General features: G+C 46.3%; 1 protein-coding gene across 1 annotated transcript in view; it reads right to left on the reverse strand.

Moving 5' to 3' along the window:
* ESRRB (estrogen related receptor beta) overlaps positions 1 to 17,084 on the reverse strand; it is a 134,017-nt gene that overhangs the window by 27,598 nt on the left and 89,335 nt on the right. Inside the window, exons 2-3 of the mRNA XM_035901987.1 lie at positions 16,545 to 16,954; positions 5,019 to 5,135 (exon numbers count right to left, since the gene is read on the reverse strand). Of these exons, the coding sequence (XP_035757880.1) occupies positions 5,019 to 5,135; positions 16,545 to 16,954 (527 nt within the window). The remainder of the gene's footprint in view (positions 1 to 5,018; positions 5,136 to 16,544; positions 16,955 to 17,084) is intronic.

Consider the following 17,084-nt stretch of genomic DNA (forward strand, 5'->3'; position numbering starts at 1 on the left):
TGTGGAGAGGCCATGCTGGAGCAGGCGCCTGGTAGGAGCTGCAGCTGCAGCCCGCGGAGAAGAGCCCATGCAGGAGTAGGTTTTCTGGCAGGAACTGTGGCCTGTGGAGGACCATATTGGAGAAGTTTTTTCCTGAAGGACTGTACCCTGTGGAAAGGACCCATGCTGGAGCAGTTCTTGAAGAACTGCAGTCTATGGGAAGGATTCATGTTGGAGAAGTTCACGAAGGACTGCTTTTCCTGAGAGGGACCCTGCTCTAGAGCAGGGGAACAGCAGTGAGGAGGAAAGAGCAGCAGAGATGAAGCGTTGTGAACTGACCACAGACCCCCAGTCCCCATCCATCTGCACTGCTTGGGGAGAGAGGAGGTAAACGTCATGAGTGAGTTGAGCCTGGGAAGAAGCAGAAGTGGGAGGAAGGTGGTTTTATTTTTATTTTTATTTCTCAATATCCTACTCTCTTATTGACTGGCAATAAATTAAATTAATTTTCCCCAAGTTGAGTTTTGCCTGTGACAGTAATTGCTGAGTGATCTTCCTGTCGTTATCTTGACCCATGAGCTTTTTCATCATATTTTCTCCCCCTGTCCTGTTGAGCAGGGGGAGTGAGAGAGAAACTTGATGGGCACCTGGTGGCCAGCCAAGACACACAGAGAAGGACTGACATCATTGTCCCCATCACGTTGCCATTCTGCAAGGTGACACACAGGACTGTGACTTCAAAGAAACAGCAGAGGTGTGGAGGGCAAGGTTGTGAGGTCATGTTTAACCAGCCAATGTCCCAAATCAAAGCTCTGAGCTCACTTACACAAGCCATGTGTCATCTGAAATTACATCTACCTCCTGAAGACAAGCAAATTGCTGTAGAACAGAAAGGCCATGGGTGACTAGAGCGTGAATGGCAAGGGTATGTTCTCCCCAAAACTGACAAGGTATATTGAGGTTTTAAAAGAGACCTGCCAAACCACTGAAATTTCCCTATCCATCATTCTAGAGAGCCAGAGAGATCTAGATCTACTTTGTGGAGCTCAGAGTTAGACAGCTACACTTTGGTCATTGTGGGTACAAAACAGGCAGTCCTGTGAGCAAAGGGACGCAATGGGGTGGCCGGAGACAGGGATGCCCAACTCTGAACAATGCCTCTCCTCTGCAGGTTGCTGGGCATGCTTTCCTTCACTGGGCATCCCCACTGGCCAGGCATGTATGTAGATATCATCTTCTCCATTTGGGGACAGCAGTATCACAGGTTGCTCAGGTTTCCCTGATTTTAGCACAGCAGGGGGGCATGTACTTCTGCTGGATGAAGCTGTGAAGATGCCCCATCTCCAGCTGCCTGCAGGCTGGTGCTTCAGCAAGGCCAAGAGCAGCACAGCACAGGTTTTCTGGGGACGGTGACTCTCTACAGGGGCACTGGGACTGGAGTCCGCTGGAATCCTGGACTCCAGATTCAGCGGCTTCCTATCTGAGCCTGCTAGTGAGGGGCTAATTAATGCTCCCCAGGGGCAGACTCCAGATGGAAGGGGAAAGTGAGAGACAGGCAGCCAGACAGGCCAGCACTTCAGACATCTCAGCCAGCTGGGCTCCGTGGGCAGAGCTTTCTGCCTGCTGCTTTCCCCAGTGAGTCTCGCCTGCCCTGCAGCATCACGCCAGGAGAACCTGAGACAGCAAAGTTCTGGTGTCCATGCAGTTCCCTCGTTGCAATGCATTGATTGGAGCTCTCTTAAAGAAAGTGACCTGGATATCTGAGACACCTATTGATTGCTCCATCGGCTCTCTTCCTGCCCTGATCCTCATTCACTCGGCATTGCCTGAATAACCTGCACTTCTGTGTTAGGGGCAGTCTCCCTAGATCTTAAAGGGCTACATTCACAGCTGCTCACCTAGCTGCAGCCCATGCAGGGAGGAGAGAAGATACACGGTGACCCTCATATACACTTCCCAAAGGGAGGGCCTAAGTCTCTCCTGCAGCATCAAGCTGAGCATTTCAAGCATAAGGCAGAAGCTTGAAGACATGCTTACCTGTTTTTGCCATCTTTGAATACTGGTGCCTTCTGCCTGAAGAACAGGCTCACCTCACATGCCTAGCAGGCAGGAGATGGTATGTACATCATGTATGACAACAAGAATGAGGAAAATCTTTCTTCCTTTAATAAAAAGAAATCATGAAGCCCTTAATTAGGTACTAATTGCGTGTCATACTCTTCTTCAGAGGAAGGACAGTTTCTTTACCCAGAAATGTCCCCACTAAGTTACCACCCCAGTGCCAAGGACTGGAGAAACCTGCCAGGAGAAGAACTGGTTTCTAGATCTCACCTTTAACCACAAGATCATTTTTCCCCAAACTCCTGGTAATCAAGCAGGAGGAAGAACCTGGCTTAGCAACCTTCTGTCATGGATGAACCCAAGAAAGAAGAGAGAGGTACACCGAGGCAAAGTAGGAAGGGGAACTACTAAAAGGAAAAAAAATCATAGCTCAAGTATCAAGACACATCTTGTCCTATTGAGTGCTTGGAGACTGCAGAATAGGCTCTCTGGGGAAACCAAGATATCAGGCATTTTTAAAAACAGTTAAACTACTAGAAATGTACAGCTGGGAACACTCCTGCCCTGGCAGAGAAAAGGGATGGATGAGCTAATAGGATGACAGATCAGAGATGGAAAAGACCAATGAACCTTTTCTAATCCAAAATCCCTTGTCAATTCTGCATTTTTGAGCAAGTCAAACAATTATGGATTTGTTCTTTCCAGAAACTCCTCGCTCTGTAGAGACCAAAGTCTGTAAAACCATTTTTTCTCCCTTTTTGGATTTCGCTTTTAAAGACGTGTATTGATTGAATTCTGTATATTAATACTTTGTGCTTCTACCAGGCTTCACATAAAGTTAACTAGTTGGTCCTCGCAATCCTTCTGCAAAGCAAAGCAGTGTGACCCTTATTTCTCAGCTCAGGAAACTGAGCAAAAGAAAAAGAAAAAGAGATGCCTGCCCAACATCACTTGACCACTCTGTATTAGGACACAGGAGTCCTATCTGCAGATTGCTAGTGTAGTCTCCTCTGCTCTTCTTGATATTGTCTTGTGTTCTTGTATCCCATTACTATCAATAAATCTTTATACTGTATATGCCACAGCTCTAAATATTATGGGCAGGATCACAGATACACTAACATCAATAGCAAACCACCCTTCCCCAGCGGCTTTAATGATGCCAAATCAATCCCTATATGAATAACTAAATACACCTCAGCACAAAAGCAGCCTTACAGTCAAATTTCAGCTTGCCATGAGTAGTACCCCATGGCATTCAGGAGTTTAGGCACAACATGATGGGACTGAACCTACATTGCTTTGCAGCCTAGCTCTGGTCTGGAAGCAGTTAACTGTTTTCACGCAACTTGGAGGCTAAGCCACAAAACCCTTCACAGGACCCTGCTTCTGGACTGTGTTGAACTCCCAGAACTGGAAGCAGAGGATGCCCTGGCCATACAGTCAGACATGCCAGCGCCGGCTCCTGTGACTCTGTTCCCCCAGCTGCCAGCTTGGAGAGGCTCAACTGCTTGGATGCAGGGCAGCACAGACACAGGCAGCCAGCGAGTCTGGACCCATGCTTCTGCTCTGCAGGGTGACTGGAGCCACATGAGGCTTTTAAGGTTGTTTTATGGGATTCATATGACCAGGCTAGCGTGCATTACCAATCTGTGCTCCCACTAAAGCCAGTGTCACAAGTGTGGATTGGCGTGTGGGTGAGGGAATATATTCACTCCCCGAACTACCACATGCAGAGAAGCAGGTTTCCAAAGGTCCCTCTCTTAACTCCAAAAGTAGGTGCCTCCCTCCCAGCAGTGGATCAAGATCCTGAGAGTCTACCACCTCTACACCTAGGTCACGGAGGGCCAGGCTACACAAGTCTGCATCTCCTCCCCTTGGTAACTGGTGTGCTGTAGCAGGAGATATTTAACCACAGAAAATACACATCCATCAAAGAACAGAACATGGTTTAACATCTAATCTACATTCTTAACAACACTGGCTGCCTTCAACTTGCTCCTCAAGAAATGAGAGCGCCCTAGTGCAAAGCAATACATGCTCAAGTCACATTGTACAATTCATCGCCAGTTGCTGTGATGGTATGACCTGAAAGCAAGCTGTGTGCTGGCATCTTGGCTCCAGCATACTGGACTTGTGCAGACCACAGCCAGCTGCTGTTCCTTGTGGTTAAACTGAGGGCACCGTGCTCTGCCAGTACAGCAATGCAGATGCAAGGCTTCTCCTTCCGTCCCCCTCCTCCCCTGATTCCTCTCCCAGAGAGACCCAAGGGAAACAAAGCTTTAAAGTCAATCCATAAGAATGTGTTTAATTGCCACTGAATTCCCTGTGGTTCACCTTGAATGGACAAGGATCAGGGAGGGGGGTGGGGGGAGGAAAAGCAGCATGAGAGAGAAGCTGAACACTGCTCAGAAAGTGCTGAACAGATCAATAGGCTGAGCACAATGCAGGTTGAGCAGGCAGGCCCAGGAACCCACAGCTCTCAGACAAACCTGTGCTACCCACCATCTTCAGAAAGTCTCCTGAGTGGGAATATGGGCAGACCTTCATTGCACACTGTGCCATAGCTCTGCATTAACTCCATCCTTCCCTTACAAAGCTCAGCCAACCCAGTCATGATCATGGAAGAGCCTCTCCTCCCCAACACTTCAAAATTATTTGAAGGGCAAGAAGAGCAACATCCTCCAGCCTGAGGTTCCTTTGGGAAAGGAAACAGCCTGGCACAGCCACTTCCCAGTTATTTGTCAAATTTGCAAGTGTTACAAGTAATATCATAGTATGAGGGTGCTGACTAGAACCACTCTTCTCTCTAGACTGCCCTCTTTGTTACTGTTCATCCTGACTTTTACAAAGCCTGTAAAAAGATACCTTTGAAAAGCCAGAGAGGGCATGTGTGTAGTTAGCCTAGGAGATCCTGCAAGACCTGGAGTCCCAGGTGCTGTTGGGACAGAGAACAATTCTGTCTGACTCTGTCTTACCTTCTTTTAGCATCCCCACTTTGAGGCATTTCATGAAGCGACAGGCCTGACAGGACTTGCGCCTCCGTTTCGTGATCTCACATTCATTGGTGGCCGGGCAGCTGTATTCAATATTCCCTGCAATCAAACACAGAGATGGTCACCCAGGAACCACATTCTCCCCACTGATCCAGGGGCAGGCTGCAGTCCCCAGCTATTCCCACCACCATCAGGCTGTATATACTGTATGTTTGCTGACTCATTTGCACACACACATACTTTGAGACCACAGCCAGCTGATGACGGCTCTTAGAAAGCTCAGCACTACTTTTTAGACCATATTTCAGAAAAAAAGCAATACTGCTCTAAGTATTGGGAGAAGCCTGTCCATCCAAGGGGCTGACTGCAATGCTGGGCTTTCAGGCACAATGTGTCCTCCAGGCACGTCATCATCCCTCATGCTGCATCCCTTATAACCTGGCCTGTTCTCTGAAGTCCAGAGCTGAGAGTGGGAGCTGTTCAGACATTAGCAGCGTTCCCCTTACTGCGAGTCTTGCTTCATGTCTGTGGGATGGATGTCACCTGTCCTTTCTTGCCTTGCTGGGGGGACCAGGGAGCTCAGAGATGGCATTTCCTCCTTTGCTTCCTCCTGCCAGCTGGCATACTACAGGTAGCAGGGAAACAGTAGGTCTGGATTGAGAAAGATGGATAAGATGTCCTGTAAAATGAACACAGGCAAATCTTTCCAGATTTACTTTGTTAGTCCTTGTGCACCTGCCTCTCGTCCCTCTGCACAGAGCATCAGTATTTCTTTCATAGTTCCCTTTCATTTATGATCATGTCACAACACCTCACAACACTGCTTCCAAGACAAAACAGGGAAAGAAGCATCCCAAATTTATTTCTGGTCACATCATATTTTATCATAAGTGAAGAATGTAACACAAACATGGATGTGAGGGTCTGATATGAGGATGTAAGTGGAATTATGCCGGATCACAGTGTAATGCAACAGGATTTAGTCCTAGAAGACAACAAACAGAAATGTCTGTCTCCATTGTGCCATTCACTTTGGAGGTGATGTTTCTGAAGAGGGTTATTCAATGTTTGCTGTGGAGCGGGACTGGAAATCTAAGCTTGACAGTGATGCATTGACAATGACAATACATTTAAGGCAGTCTAGTTGCTGGGTAAATCAGGCAGCTCCAAAAAGTATTTCTAAGCTCTAGAGTCAGTTCAGAAGAATGGAAAAGTTGGTTTGGTGGTTTAGAGCAGGAAACTGAGATTTAAGAGTTCAGTCAGAACTGTAGGGAGGAGTATAGGTAAGAGCTGAGAGAACACACTGTTACCATCAGAGCAGAAGTAGAGCTTACAGTTTAGTAGCACTGAGACAGGACCTGATTTTTGTTCCTACTTCTGCAATGGATTTCTGTGTTCTTGTGCAAGACACTTCCTTCCTCTAAATAAAGACCAACAATCTGATACATACCGATCTCTGGGGGTGGTGTTAGAGCTTGGGGCTAGCTAAGCAGTTGGAAAGCCCATTGGGAATCTGAGTGGAAAGGCAGAGGGCAGATCCAAAAGGAAGAGAGCACCATTTGATTTATCTCACTATGCTTGTCCCATGCTGGGTGAAACCCCAGGAGCACACAACCTCCAAAGCCTAAAGGTGATCTTCCTGCTAGTTATAAAGCTTCTACCTCTTGCCTTCTCACAAGTCTTGCAACTTGCCCCTAAGCTCCAGCCCAGCCACCCCATTCCTCACCATTGCTCATCTGTCCCCAAAATGCAGCTTGTCTGCAGGAGCAGCGTGTGCTGCACAAGTTGCTTCCATTCAGACTGTATTTCATCATTGTGCAGCACCTGAATTTCAATAGCCAGCAATGTATCAAGGTTCTCAGAGAGCTGGAAATTGAGATTCAGGCTTGATCTCAAGGTAATAAACAAAATCCTGCTACAGACACAGAGCTCCAGCACATTACAGACCCATGAGTACAGAGGCCCTGACATCATGATCAGATACTTGCTGTGCCCCACATAGGAAGGAACAGAGCAGTAACAAACCTGGGATAAAACGCTAACACAGTCTCACTTTGGAAGGTTTTGCCTTAGTTTCAATGCTCACCTTTCTCACCAAAGCCAGGACCAGAGTTCTGGAGAGATGTAAAGTTTCATGTCTTGTGGTCCTTAGGCCAAAAATTTGCCCCCTAACACAGAGACACTGCACCGAGGGCACTGAGCCCTTATAGTGGTGGGAGGCAGTGACAGCCCTCATCTGGCAGCTCTACACTGTGTCAAGCAGATCTCCCAGCTTCCCCATGCCTCCAGCCCACGGACCCCCTGACAAGCAAAGTACTGGAAATGGTCTATAAAGCCTACATCACAACTAAACGTGATAGTGTCAGAGTAGGTACTGGTTACCATATGCATACTGTACAAACAGCTTGAATAAGGAGTTCTCAAAGGCACTTCTGTACTGGGATCCCGTCTGTTAAAGGAGCAGAGTCAGAGGAGTGTGGGCACTGGGCAAGCTCCCCTTCCTGGACAGCAAAGCAGAGGCCACCATGTAGTGCAGCAGCCATTGGGGTAAGCACAGGTGAAAAAATACACCCAGCACTGGTGGGATGTCCCATTCAGCATGCCTTATTGCCTCCACATTGAACACAGGCTCCTGTGCCCCTTCCACACACTGTGATCAGCCTAAAGGAAGAAAGCACCAGCAGCTGTGTGCTATACAGCCCTCTTTACAGGTGCAAATGCTAGAGATAAGGCCCACTGTATCCTCTTCACACAAGACAATGCTGCCAAAGTAAATGGAGTTTTATAACAGGCCCCAAAACATGCCCTGCGCTGCATGGATTGGGAGCTACAGCTGGGGGCAACACCTACCGTTGTTGCGGGCAACAGGGACATCACCAGGGAAGGCACAATCAGCATTACCCAAGCAGAGCTCATCCAAGAAAAAATATTGTCTCTAAAACTTTAACAAAGTTCTCCGACTTTTTTTTGTGTGTGTGTCTCAATTTCTTTTATGGGTCCTGGGGCTGGCTGCCAGCACAGTGAGCTGCTCACAGCTCCCTGTAATTTCTGTAAGTGCCCTGTGATAAAGTGATGAGATTAACTCATCGAAATTCCTGCAGCCTCCCAGCGGCTGGCAGTCACACCACCAGCCCGGCTGATGGCACAGGGGGCTCGGAGAGAGTTTCCCCTTCACTGCAGCAGCTGGGGGTGCTCCAAGGCCTTGCAGCAGGGCGTCAGCACACAAGGGTGCACATGGACAACTCTGTATGCAAGTATAAAATTTGAGACAAGTCTCTGTGTGTCATGAACTGTAGATTATGTGACCCAGAAGGAAAGGTCAGAAAATGAGATAATGTAATAGACAAGGCCTTGCTTTGAACTGTTGCTTGTTAGAAGAGATTTCCTTGACTTAGACAATATTTACATTTGATCTGAAAAAAATGCTAGGACCTTATTGATGCCATGGCACAAGATTTATCTAAAAAATGTCTTCAAAAAATCAAGTAGTGGGTGGCCAGATCAGAGTTTGGATTTGTTCTGAGACTTCATATGTGGCCTTGAAGGGCAAATCACTTCCTCTCTGTGTCCTACTTTGCTTGTCTGAAAAATGAAACAAGCACCAAACCTACCTTCTGGGGAGATCATGAGTCTTGATTCATTAAGGTCTAACTGCAGTTTAAAGCCTTTAGATGAGAGATGCTAAGAAACAGCCAAGGACTGTTAAAGTGATAGACCATGATTTTTATGCTGGAGAACTGCAAATTTACCCTATTTTCTGTAAAATTAGACCTTTGACTATTAAACAGTTTGGAACATAATTTCCAGTGCACACATAATAGGAGCACGTGAAAATTTCACACCAGAGCTTGGTCATTCAAGAGTCCCCATAGTCACTATATCCCCCTGGAAGGGGAGGGACTGGGAAGAGGAGAATGCCTCCCTGAGCTTGGGGAGCGCAGTGAAGTCCCACCCAGCTCCTGCTTAAGTTATGGACAGGGCTCCTCAGGGCAGTTAAGCTCAGAATTAGCACAGCACTGAGAGCACAAGCTGCTCTTCGCTTACTGATCTTGCCTTTCTATAAAGCCTTTTCTATAAATCAGGAAAGATTAGATAGAAGTAGCCAAGAAAGTCTTTAAACCTAAATATTTTCAGCGTCTGTTTTCTGAAGAAACCCATCTCCCCTCTTTTTCTGGTTTCTTCTTCATTGCTTTTCACCATTCTTTCCCTTTCCTCTCCTCTCCATTACTGCTCTGCACTGCTGCACGCAGACCTCTCATCTCTTTCTTTGGGTGACTTCAACAGAGGGTCAGATGACTGCAGCCTTTCCTGAATTTCAGGGAAAAACCCAGATTCAGACCTATCTGCTATTAAGTTTCAAATTCCATTCATCCAAGTCATGTCTTTCACCCTAGTGACTTGACGCAGCACGCTGCAGTTGTGACCGGCAGGTATTTCCAGGGAAATCCATCTTACAGGTGCCTCATCTCATGCATTTGTTTCCTTTTATCCCAATTTTTGTAACAATTGTTACACTGACCCCACTTTTTTTTTTTTTTTTTGGTTTGTTTGTTTTACAAGAACTGCTTGCAAAGTACTGTAGCCTTAGTAAGCTCCCATCAGGCAGTCAGTATAATGCCTCCATGGTACAGCTGTTCCACATGACTGGGAGAGGCTGCAGGAGAAAGCAACCTGGACATGGAACTGTTGGAGCGGGTCCAGAGGAGGGCTACTAAAATGGTTCAAGGGCTGGAGCACCTCTCCCATAAGGACAGGCTGAGAGAGTTGGGGTTGTTCAGCCTGGAGAAGAAAAGGCTACAGGGAGACCTCACTGCAGCCTTTCAGTACTTAAAGGGGGCCTATAGGAAAGATGGGGAAAATCTTTTTAGTAGGGACAGCTGTGACAGGACAAGGGGTAATGGTTTTAAACTAAAACAGGGTAGGGTTAGACTAGATATAAGGAAGAAATTCTTTACAATGAGGTGTAAATTTACAATGGTGAAACACTGGAATGGGTTGCCCAGAGAGGTGGTGGAGGCCCCATCCCTGGAAACATTCAAGACCAGTTGGATCAGCAACCTGATCTAGTTAAGGGTGTCCCTGCTCACTGCAGGGGGTTTGGGCTAGGTGACCTCTAAAGGTCCCTTCCAACCCAAAACATTCTATGATTCTAACCTGACTTTTCAATAAGTCACTAGCTCTGATGACACTTTCGTTTCAGTACCCACAAGTTTTTGTCCTGAATCCTTTTTATTCCTGATACTGAAGGTAAAGAGCTAATTTGGGTGTCTCAGTGAAAAGGGACCTGAAAACTGTAAAAAGTTCCTCAGCAAGCGCAGTACCAGCCCAGCAGTTCCTCTGCCCTCAGCAGGCACCAGTCTGACCTCCTGCACCAGGATGGGGAACACAGATAGTATGCATGAAGTTGATTCTCTATTACCTTCCACTTAAATTAGCCCTTTTAACTGAGACATCATAGCCTGAGTCCTGGAGTGAGGAGAGGTACTTTGTGAAAATCAGAAGAAAATCTCTCCAATGATCTGCATGAGGTAAGAGGGGTTATTTTTTAAGCCAAAGTTTTCAAAGTAAGGGATTAAAATATTTGACCTATAAATCTGTATTTAGGCACTTGAATACATGATGTGATTTTCAGCAGGGCTGTCCTATGCTTGTTCCTGATCTAGGTGCCTGAGCATATACAAGCATCAGTAGAGGCTCCTATTTTTGGAAAGAAACCAAACCAAACCAAACAATCCACAAAAAAAAACCCCACCACCAAAACAATGCCCCAAAACTCCCTACCCTAGAACATGTGTTTACACTTGCAGGAAAATGAGACTTTGGAAAGGTGAGATAAGTCCTAGTGCTTGGATTAACCAAAATTTTACTTGATGTGGCTTATACAATAAGAAAACCAGAAATGTGAGGACCAAGGTTTCAGGACTCTTGATGCTATGAGAGGAAAAGGGGGTAGCTGTAGGTGTAACACCAGCACTATTGGCCTCCTCAGGGTGGCACACCTGGCTCCTGCTCCATAAAAGAGAAATTGGACATTTAGTGCAGCCTCACTCAAATCAGCCTCCTGCTTGCATGAAGACACAGGAGATGGGCATTGGGGCTACCTTACTGGCAGCAGGTTTGTCTGCAGGGTTTCTGACACAGAAGAACTTCACTGAAGTTCCACAGAAAAGATCCTTCTGCACAGAGTACTCTGTACAGAAGCACTGAGACAAAAAGAAAAGACACGACTGGTGGAGTTGAGCTGCACTGGAGATGGCTTTCTGAATCCAAGTGCTAGAGCTGTGAATGGTAAGCAGCACTCAGGCACTAGATTTAGGGAATACTGCATTTTCCCTGGTCATGCTTCAAAAGTTTTTGGAAAGCTCAGAACATCTCCTCGTTTTTGGCTGTGAACCCCCACCTAAGAAGTAGCTGGCACTTTTCTGAGAAGGACAGAAGGAAGGATAGGACAGTGCCTGAGTGCAGTGGCCACTACTGTAGGGACACAAAACCTCCCTTCTGCATCTCACAGGCCCTTTGCTGATGCTGTGGATGGTAATGCTCTTTGGCTCAGGAAAATGAGCAAAGTCTCTCAACTGCTCCTCCCTTCCCAGGAGCCACTCTAACCACCGTAATGAAAACCAGGAAGCCCTAGAAGACTATAGATTTTTTTACAAGCCTGTTATAAATCCCTACAACTCTCCTGAGCTGCATTATTCACATTTTAAGCCCCTTATTGATGTAAGGGCATCCCAGCACAGCAGTTGTATTGCTACGCTCATTGAGTTTGAAGCTTGCAAGACTTAAGCAGGGACTCCACAGATGCAGGCACTTTGCCTGATACGTAACCTGCCTATTCAGAAGATGATGGCAAATGTGTCCCTTCTCTCTGACTCTCCAATAACCAGTTCTCCCCAACATCCCTTCTTGCAAGTCCTGTTGTATCACCTTATGGGTATGAGTTCTAAGCACACAATGAGATGATTCACAAAGACCAGAGAGGGAAATCTTAATTCAAAATTATTTTGCTGAGCTTTAAGCTTTTATTTTATATTAATGGGTCATTTTAGAAATAGCCTTAATTTTCACTATTTGAAGATGAAAAATAGATGAAGGGTAGTCATAGTCATCAATATGTTGAATAATAAAGGACTCATATGGTTACACAGCACTGTCACTAGTTAATATCAGAATAGGCAAAACTACCTACCAGTTGTAACGATGAATGAACAAAAGATAATGACAATGTATTTGATTGATATATAATGCTCTGTCTGCTGAGCAAACTATTAAAATAAGGAGTAGAGTCAGATTAAGAATTTGTATCCCATAAGAAATCCAGCTTTTGCCTTTGTTCTAAATTTGGATAAAAGGATTAGTTAGGATTTCCACAGAATAGAAATTCAAAAAGTTTTAATTCAGAAACATCCAAAACACATTATCTTTCATGTAACAGACGCATTCCATTACATTCAACTAATATGAAATTCTTGGTTTCAAATTGGATCTCTCTTAAGCACCAGTAGCAACATACTTCAACATGCCTGAAACTCAGATTCTCTCCCTATCTTTGCTAGATTGCACCTTCCGCAATATGCACAAAGTCAGTTGATGTCCATGGCACGTGTTTTTGTGGAGGACACTTGCATCACAGAGGTAAATGCAGACGGCAGCTAGAATATAATGGGGACTCAAAGCACAGTTCCCACAAAGCGATACAATGATAGAGAAATAGGATTGAGATTTTGTCAGACAGCCTAGCTGACTGAAAATGCTTCAGGTCAGTTCAGAATTTCTGACTCTGCCTTAAAGTCTGGGAAGTCCAGCCCTGGGGTTCAAAATAACATGTTCAGAGAGAAAGGCCTGCAGCCCAGCGGCATGTGCTGTCATCTCATCTCAGGTTTTTGCCTTTCCATCTCAAGCATTGCCAGTGCTGCAAAGTGGAAATGACACATAGGTTTCCAGGCCTTGATCCTTCCCTTGGGCCACATAACACAACATGAGAGAGGTCACAGGTGTGACCCGCCCATAACCTGTGGGACAGGTTAGGATGTGTTGTATGATCCTGGCTTAGTTCAGCAAAAGCAACCACTCCAATTCAGCTTGAAGTGAATTAATGGTTTGGATTTTCCTGACTTCTTGTATTTTCTCCTATCATCAAAATTTTCCTTGGGGAAACATGACTTGGTAAAAATTCTGCTTTTCTTTGGAAAAATCCTACTGATGGAAAACTCCCACATAGCTATAGTAGTGACCTCAGAGATAACCAGCCATGTCCATGCTGGCTTTCAGCTTATCTTCTCCCCGTCACTTGAAAAGCACCAGCCCTCGTGTTGTCCAGGACAGCCTGGCCTCACCTGGCTAAGGAGGTGAGTGAGTTGCAGAGCTTCAGACTCAAAGCAGCTCTGCAGCTTGGATGTCCATTCTTCCCACTGCTGTGGGATCCTCCTGCCTCAAGACATACAGATTTTACATGAGTTAATGCAGCTACAAAATCCAATAGGCAGACTGGGGTCATTTGTAGCAGGGGAGGGGAGTAGCTTGAGGGAGGACTTCGCATGAAGCTCTGCTTCATGATCAGGGGTAGCTAGATAGGGTTGCAGGAGTCTAATCATCCAGGACAGATTTAGAACCATTTTATAGCAGCATGCTATAACCTATAACCTATAACCTATAATAAAGTTACCAAATGTAGGGCTACTAAATTAAGTCTCATAATAGTAATTATAATGTTTTTCATCTTTCAGTACTCAAGCAGAGAGAAGTGAAGTGGCTGGTCCAAGACCACAAAAGCCTGATGATGAATTTACCTACTGCATCTCTGGAGCACCTAGGAAATCCTGGGGTGGTAGCTCCATCTACACCTATAACCTATAATAAACTTACCAAATGTAGGGCTACTTAATTAAGTCTCATAATAGTAATTATAATGTTTTTCATCTTTCAGTACTCAAGCAGAGAGAAGTGAAGTGGCTGGTCCAAGACCACAAAAGCCTGATGATGAATTTACCTACTGCATCTCTGGAGCACCTAGGAAATCCTGGGGTGGTAGCTCCATCTCTGTGATCAAAGCATTGAGTCAACACAATTCCCAGATACCAGAATCATGGCAAGTCTTTTGATACAGCAGGGAATGCAATTGTATAACATACACATCTGCATGCTTTCTGCACACCCTATATTAATGTTAGGCAGCTTGGATGGATATTTTCCCACTTCTTCAGTTAGATGCTTAACACATCTACTGAATGTAACAGAGTTGCAGGATGAACACATTTTGGAAAGGCTTTTGCCATTTGCCATCTCTTTTATGTGATCCTTAAACCCTTTTCCCCTGAATACCCAGGACTGTGCTTGGATGTTGCATGCACCATAGCAGAGCCCTGAAAACGGTGCATTTTCTTGACTCAACCAAACTCTGCAGCCCTATTTGTTGCTCACTCCCCTGGGCTCAGCCTTCAGCTCCGTAGCTGAAATTGCTCACCCTCAGGCAAGGCACACTCGACTCTTCCACTCTTGGGAATAAAAGCTTTTTGGTACCTCAGTCGCCAGCCCAAGCTGATGACAGGGTGAGAGAAATCTCTGCTTATTCCTTTCCCCCATCTGTTACATGTTAGCAGGCAATCAGTTAGGGAACCACAGGGAGAATATGGCTGTGCTGGGGAGAGGGGGTTGGAAGGAAGCACTCTCCCTTCTTGGGATTAAGTCAGCTGATATATCACCCAGGCTGATACAGGCTCTAGTTACTGCCACTTTGGATCATTTTCTTTTGATTTTCTCTGAAAACTCTTCAAAAGTTCCTAGGTATTTTTCTTTTTTTCCCAGGTTAGGCCTCTCTTCTGCTCTGCCACAGAGATGCTCCAATATTGCTCCCCTGAGGGGTCAGTTTTTCAGTCTCTTCCTATATAAGGAGCCCCTAGGGCTTTGCTTCAGAGTTCTACCTTATCCCTTCTTTAGCACCTGAATGTGCCAAAAAGAAACACTGGGAACATGTCCAAGTGCTGGAGGAGGGACAGAGTCAATGCCAAAGTCAGGAGTCCAAGTAAAAGTTCACATTCAATCACAGGATATTCAGCAACGGCAAATCACAGAAACCCTGCCAGGGAACAGGCCAATACCCTAGAGATGGCCATGCTTTCCACATGGCATAATAAAAGAGGAAGAGTCAGTAGGGCAATACAGAGTGATTATTTCCACAGCTGGATAGTAAGGAGACACATCTAGAATCTAAGACATTAGGCTAGAAACAGTGAATTCTGCAGCGACCTGGGCTGAACTGCACCCTGTACTGCTCTGTCCACTCCAGAGTTGAACATCCCCAGGGACAGAGTATAATCAGGCCCATTCAATGAACAAAAATAAAATTAAACGCTCTTCTCACAGATGCATTTCTTTCATTTCACAGGAGACAAGGAAGTGTTGGTATGGTGGATTGACCCCAGCCAACAGTCAAGTACACACACAGCTGCTTGCTCACTGGACATCTGTCCCCACTATGGTTGGGTCAACTCTATACACTTTCCACTGGAAGGTGAATGATCCTGTCCTTTTTCCAGTTAGAGAGTGTAGGAAATAAAGGGAGCATCTCTGCATCCAGGCATGTTTGCTCACACAGGGCCTGCTTGTATAAGTACACCCAAGCATCCACGGATATTGGAGCTTGCCTAGAAGCACTCCCACTTTTGGCTATACTGTTGTACCTGCATATGTGCACATCTGCAGCATACCTTTGGCAGTCAGGACACAGCCATACACCTCACATGCGAATTGTACGTGCAGGAGCAATGCACTTGAATTCGTCTACCCATACATGCACTGAGGTTTTCAAAATCAGCTGAAGAATTTCTCATTCTTAACAAGACTGACAAAAACTGAGTATCTCTAGCTCCTTCAGTGCCTAAATTTTTTATCTTCAAAGAAGTTGCATCTTAAAGAAAAGGGTTGGTGGAGCTGGAAAAGGAGGAACACAGGATTGACTCCCATCCAAGTGCCCGGTCCAGCTTTGTAGTGAGGTCTGTATGAAGTCCATGGCCACAAATTAAGATTGGTAGGACAGAGTGAGAACCTCTCTACTCCTGTAATGCTGGAGCTTTCACCTCAAGGTGCAGACGTCTCTAGGCAGAGGGCATCCACTCTTCAAATGGGCCTTAAAACCACCTTTAGAGTGCAAAGCATTTCCTTTCCAGGCCTCATGCCACTAACAGCCACATTGTCAGGATTATCAGTGCCACTAGCAGAGGCAGGAAGATCCACTAGGCCAGATACACAGATCTGGTAGCCAGCCAGGCTAGGCACTTAGCAAGGGTTCCTACCACCACAAAGCCTAACTTCATGTCCAGGTTGATTTGGAAGGACCAGAGCTGGGCAGGAGGAGAGAGGAGGCAGACAAAAGGATGGAGGGTTAGGTGCATTACATTCACCCTCTCTTGCCCCCTTTTATATGACATGGAAATGCTGCACTCTCAGTAATGTCTAGGGCCTCCACTGCTATGGAGTGAATGTCTCAGTTTCCCTCCCTTCCCACCATACCTTGAATAGTCCTCTTGAAGAAGGCTTTGCACGCCTCACAGGAAGCCACGCCGTAGTGGTACCCAGAAGCAATGTCCCCGCACACCAGGCACAGCCGCTTGGGGATTGCATTGAGCATGTACTCGCACTTGGTGGGTGAGTCCTCCATGATGGCACTGGCGCAGTCGTCGTAACGCTTACGGCAGGACCCACTGCCAATCCCTGTGCCATTGAACATGGGTGGTGAGTCTAGGCCATTGGGGTGGCCACCCATGGCAATGCCGTAGCCACCGCTAGCATCGGAGGAGCCGCTTGGGCTGTGGTGGCTGATGGCGTCGATGCCAGAAGATGGGCTGGAGGGCTCGGTCTTGATGAAGGACCCACAGCTGGAGGAGAGGTGCCGCTCCTCCGTGGCCATTCTGCCGAGCAGCCTGCAGGGAGAGAGCAAAGGCACTCAGCGGCCTCCTGGCCAAACCCAGCTCCAGGTTGGTCAAAAGAGAGCCCTCCTTTTCCCACCTCAGTCCAACTCCAGTTGGCTCAGGCAGTTCAACATCCGCTCCC

Source organism: Egretta garzetta, unplaced genomic scaffold (assembly GCF_000687185.1).
Source record: "Egretta garzetta isolate BGI_Z169 unplaced genomic scaffold, ASM68718v1 scaffold79, whole genome shotgun sequence".
Classification (NCBI taxonomy): Eukaryota; Metazoa; Chordata; class Aves; order Pelecaniformes; family Ardeidae; genus Egretta; species Egretta garzetta.